Genomic DNA, 5142 nt, shown 5'->3' on the forward strand with positions numbered 1-5142 from the left:
TCTGTGTCTGTTGTCATTGTGTTCAGCTTGTGTCCTCCAGTCATCATGTGTATTCAGATCAGCTGTTCTTCCCTCCTGTGTGCGATTACCCGATTACCTTGTGTGTGTGTGTATATATAGTGGGTGTCGGTCTGTGTTCATTGTCGGCTCGTCTGTGTTTCTTGGTATCCTGGTCCTTGGTCTGCGTCTCTCTGCTCCGCTCTCCGTTTTGTAAGATTTCAGGTTTGCTCTTTAGTTTCTCCCAGTTTAGGTTTGTCATTACTCATGCTTCATTGCCTGTTTTTGCCACTGCCACCGTGTAAATAAACTTCACTCGTATCATCAGTTTGCTGCATTTTGGGTCCTCCTTTTCCTCCACTCCACACGGCTCACTCCGCCAGCCGTGACAGTACGAGCCGACCAAACATGGACCCAGCGGCATCCGCACCTCCCGAGGAGCTTCGGGAGGAACTAATTGACTCTGTTTCCAGGTTGGTTAACCTATGGCTCGAGCATGAGGGGGAAGAGTGTCTCCGCGCTGTAGAAGCCAGGCTACAGCAGCTCATCTCTGCTCACTCCTGGCTGCTGGACTCTCTTCACCCGCTCGCACAGGACTTCATACTCAACGAACTGCACCTTCACCCACCAGCCGCTACCGCTTCCCAACTCAGCCCGGCGGCGAAGATTTTGCCCGGCCCGCCGGAGGTTTTGCCCGGCCCGCCGGAGGTTTTGCCAGGGAGGAAGCGACGATCGCGCCGTCGGCGCATCACCCCACAGCCGAAGACTAGGACTTTGGAACTGCCAGCTGTGGTGAGTGAAAAGGACCCTTTTTCTGTTTTGGACTGTGTGTCTGTTTATTCCGGGGCTGTGTTTTTTGAGTCGGCTGCCCTGCCGGTAGCTCAGTTAGCTGCCCAGCAGCCACTAGCTCAGTTAGCCACTCAACCGTCACCCCCATTACAGTCACAGCCAGACCTATTAGACACTTGGTTACAATCCATAGCTCAGTCAATAGCTCAGTTGACAAGAGACTCATCCGCCTTATTATCACCTATTCAGCCATCGTTGTCACCAACTCCTCCTGCACAACAAGTTAAGTCCATCCAACCCGGAAAGAACTATTTTTCACCTGTTCATGTCAAGCAGAGAGACACACCACATAATATTGTAATCAGTCCTCAAAAGCTGGCCAGCCCAGAGACTGTGACACACTCCAGGGCCTCCCCAGAGGCTGGGTCCCAGCCCCCGGCCGACTCTGGACCCCTGGAGATTAAGAAGCCAGCTGAGGACTGTATCCGGCTGTCGCTGCCCGAGCTGGGTCAATGCTCTGTGCAGCTGCAGTCTGCCTTGTGTTTGCCAGAGGCCCGTGTGCCTGCTGGTTCTGACCCGTACCTGCCAGAGGCCCGTGTGCCTGCTGGTTCTGACCCGTACCTGCCAGAGGCCCGTGCGCCTGCTGGTTCTGAACTGTGCCTGCCAGAGGCCCGTGCGCCTGCTGGTTCTGACCTGTGTGTTCCAGGGGCCCCGGTGCCCACTGGTCCAGAGACTGTTTTCGCTGGGGGGCCCGAGGAGCCCGTCCAGCCTCCTGCTTCGCCTGCTGGGGGGCCCGAGGAGCCCGCCCAGCTTCCTGTCTCGCCAGCTGGATGGCCCGAGGAGCCCGTCCAGCCTCAAGACTCATCGGCTGGAGGTTCAGGAGAACCTAGCCAGCCTCCTGTCTCGTCAGCTGGGGGGCCCGAGGAGCCCGTCCAGCCTCAAGACTCGTCAGCTGGGGGGCCCGAGGAGCCCGTCCAGCCTCAAGACTCGTCAGCTGGAGGTTCAGGAGAACCTAGCCAGCCTCCTGCCTCGTCAGCTGGAGGGCCCGAGGAGCCCGTCCAGCTGCCAACTGCAGCCTCATCATCCTCGCCAGCTGCAGCTTCATCCACGCCATGGGCAGCAGCAGCTTCTTCCACGCCTGCAGCGCTACAGTCTCCGGCTTCCACGCCGTCGCCTGCTGCAGCCTCATCATCCTCGCCAGCTGCAGCCTCCGAGCCTTCATCCTCGCCCGGTGCAGCATCGTCATCTGCCTCGCCTGGCCCGGCTGCAGCATCGTCATCTGCCTCGCCTGGCCCGGCTGCAGCCTCGTCATCTGCCTCGCCTGGTCCGGCCTCTGCTTCAGTCTCGTCTGGTCCGGCCTCTGCTTCAGTCTCGTCTGGTCCGGCCTCTGCTTCAGCCTCGTCTGGTCCGGCCTCCGCTTCAGCCGCGCCTGGTCCGGCCTCCGCTTCAGCCTCGTCTGGTCCGGCCTCTGCTTCAGCCTCGCCTGGTCCGGCCTCTGCTTCAGCCTCGCCTGGTCCGGCCTCTGCTTCAGCCTCGCCTGGTCCGGCCTCTGCTTCAGCCTCGCCTGGTCCGGCCTCCGCTTCAGCTTCAGCCGCGCCTGGTCCGGCCTCTGCTTCAGCTTCAGCCGCACCTGGTCCAGCCTCCGCTTCAGCTTCAGCCGCGCCTGGACCAGCCGCTGCTTCGGTCTCGTCTGGTGCTGCGACGGCCACGCCACCTTCGGGTCCCGAACTGCCGCCTCGACATCGGCGGTCATCTACCAGGCCGCTGGTGGAGCGTCATCGTCAATATGGACGACCTCCTAGACGCCGCCGCTGCCTTCCGCGCGGTCGGCCTCCAGACTTGTGTCATCGTCGCCATTGCTGTCCGCACGGTCGGCCGCCTGAACGGTTTCCTCGTCGCCGCCGTTGCTGTCCGTACGGTCGGCCGCCTGAACGGTTTCCCCGTCGCCGCCGCTGCCGTGTGCACGGTCGGCCCCCTGAACTGCCTCCACTCCGCCACCGCTGCCTTCCGCTCGGTCGGCTTATGGATCTACGTCGCCGACGTGGCCGGCCTCAGAAGATGAACTGTCCTGGACTTCTGAGTTGTCAGCCTCCGGGCCGGCCTCCTGAACTGTGTTTTGTTCTCGTGCTCCAGCATGTGTGTTTTTGTTTTGGACAATTCTCTCGGTTCGCTGGAGCTTGTGTTGGTCCCTCCGTCCTGGGCCCCCGCCGCCCGCCCTGGGTTGGTCGTCTGTTTTTGTTTTGGGCTGTCTGGGGCCAGCCCTTGGAGGGGGGGTACTGTCATGGTCCTGGGTCGTTGACCCAGCGTTTTGTGTTTTGTGATTATTTCCCTCTGTTCTAGTTATTCTGTGTCCTCCCCCCTTGTGTCCGGTTCGGGTTCTAGATTTCCTGTTTTGTTCTGAAAGTCTGTGTCTGTTGTCATTGTGTTCAGCTTGTGTCCTCCAGTCATCATGTGTATTCAGATCAGCTGTTCTTCCCTCCTGTGTGCGATTACCCGATTACCTTGTGTGTGTGTGTATATATAGTGGGTGTCGGTCTGTGTTCATTGTCGGCTCGTCTGTGTTTCTTGGTATCCTGGTCCTTGGTCTGCGTCTCTCTGCTCCGCTCTCCGTTTTGTAAGATTTCAGGTTTGCTCTTTAGTTTCTCCCAGTTTAGGTTTGTCATTACTCATGCTTCATTGCCTGTTTTTGCCACTGCCACCGTGTAAATAAACTTCACTCGTATCATCAGTTTGCTGCATTTTGGGTCCTCCTTTTCCTCCACTCCACACGGCTCACTCCGCCAGCCGTGACATTTTTAGTTATCTGTGCTTGACTTGAGTATTTCTTTTTCTGACAACATTTTACTTTTACTGTGCAATTTAAACATCCAACAATGATGCATAAAAGACAGTCCTGTTGGTTTATCTATCACATAAAAAGGGATGAAGACGGCAAAAACATAATTGATGCATATTCTACAGCACTGCACAGAACAGCATTTACAGAGTAGATGTCCATAAGGTCCACAGTATTTCAGAGGAGCAAAAGAGAGGCGAGCAAAAAGGAAGCAACATGTTTTAAAAGTGGAGGTAATTTTAAATGTAATATTTCTATCAGCTCAGCAAATGTCAGCAAAAATCAACCACACAAATAGTTTCTATGCAGCCTGTCACACACTGTGTGTACTGGCTCAGTATGGCAGCTGTATGCAATCACAGATAAAGACTGCACCGGGGGACTGGATACACTGGACATTTAACGCTCACATGTAATGTCATGATTCTTTTTAAATCACACATTGGATCTGTGTAACGTGAAGTTATATTTGTCATATTGTGAAACAAACTGAGGTGTCTGATTATTCACAGTAAGGCTGATGATGCTTACAATCATTCACTTTATAAACAGGGTGCTGTCAGTGTAGGGGATGGAAATCAGCCAAGATAACTTGTGAAATATTGTTGAATTCAGTCATGCAAATCAACAAAGAGCAGTGAAACTTAAAGTGGCTGGTCAGCTGATCACAGCCTGCACACACAAACATCTGCTGGAGCTCACTAAGAGGTGTGATATTTCCCCACTCTGAGCCACTACAGCCGAGCTTGTGGGTTTTCCCACATGCAGAAACCTGCTTTAACCCCTGACTGTACCTGGCTGTCAGTTTGGGTGTGGAGGCAAACTAAATTAAAAGCTTGTAATCTAGTGTATTAATATGATTTTATTATTACATTAATATAGTACTCAGCACAAATATAATAATGACGTGTACCGTTTCCTGAAAGCTTTCTACATCATCAACACTTGTGTTGCATATGCACCTGTCAGTAAAATGTGTATTTCCTCGTAGCTGGAACGTGTAGCAGTAAGACTACACACCTTTAGAGCGGGAATCTCAAGCTCAGTTCCCACCCAGTATCCGGTAAGGGTCCTGGCTAGACCCCCCCATACTAAAAACCAAGCCCTGGGGTGGCGCAACTACATCTGCAGTCTGTCCACAGCTCGGACACAAGCATTTCACTACATGTTGTACCCTGTGTGATTGTGTATATGGCAAATAAAGGTTGTTTGTTGTTTGTCTCCTACGACTTTATGCCGATGAAATGAAAGAGAATCCAGGCTCATCAAGACCACCACTCCCACTATTCTTGTGAAGTTTGTATTATTGTAGGATCTTTACAATATAAAGCACCTTGAGGCACAAAATAGTCAGTGTGTGTGTGTGTGTGTGTGTGTGTGTGTGTGTGTGTGTGTGTGTGTGTGTGTGACGGAGTGACCCGTCGCCACCATTAGTTCGATTTGGCACCAGGGGCGGCGTATCTTCCTGTCGACCGAGTAGAGGAATAAAAGGGGTGAGGAGCAAGTTGTGAGCCGCATCG

At 53.9% G+C, this 5142-nt stretch overlaps 1 protein-coding gene across 1 annotated transcript; it reads left to right on the forward strand.

Annotated features, from left to right (window-relative positions):
- Positions 1-405: 405 nt before the first annotated feature.
- LOC146662861 (uncharacterized) lies at positions 406-3334 on the forward strand. Its single transcript, XM_085415184.1, has 5 exons — positions 406-789; positions 1036-1377; positions 1456-1602; positions 1756-2137; positions 2318-3334. Exons 1-5 carry the CDS (start codon positions 406-408, stop codon positions 3124-3126), a joined length of 2064 nt encoding a protein of 687 aa, XP_085271310.1. The 3' UTR covers positions 3127-3334.
- The last annotated feature ends 1808 nt before the right edge of the window (positions 3335-5142 follow it).

This window comes from Rhamphochromis longiceps, linkage group LG8, assembly GCF_057381845.1.
Source record: "Rhamphochromis longiceps isolate RC_006_pf linkage group LG8, R_longiceps_female_GT1.1, whole genome shotgun sequence".
In the NCBI taxonomy this organism is placed as follows: Eukaryota; Metazoa; Chordata; class Actinopteri; order Cichliformes; family Cichlidae; genus Rhamphochromis; species Rhamphochromis longiceps.

Excerpts from the sequence above, each read along its gene's own strand:
- LOC146662861 (XM_085415184.1), top strand. The coding sequence starts at position 406 with ATGGACCCAGCGGCATCCGCACCTCCCGAGGAGCTTCGGGAGGAACTA. Across the intron at positions 790-1,035 it reads CTTTGGAACTGCCAGCTGTG|CCATCGTTGTCACCAACTCC; the intron begins GTGAGTGAAAAG and ends TCACCTATTCAG. Across the intron at positions 2,138-2,317 it reads CTCTGCTTCAGTCTCGTCTG|CCTCGCCTGGTCCGGCCTCT; the intron begins GTCCGGCCTCTG and ends CCTCTGCTTCAG.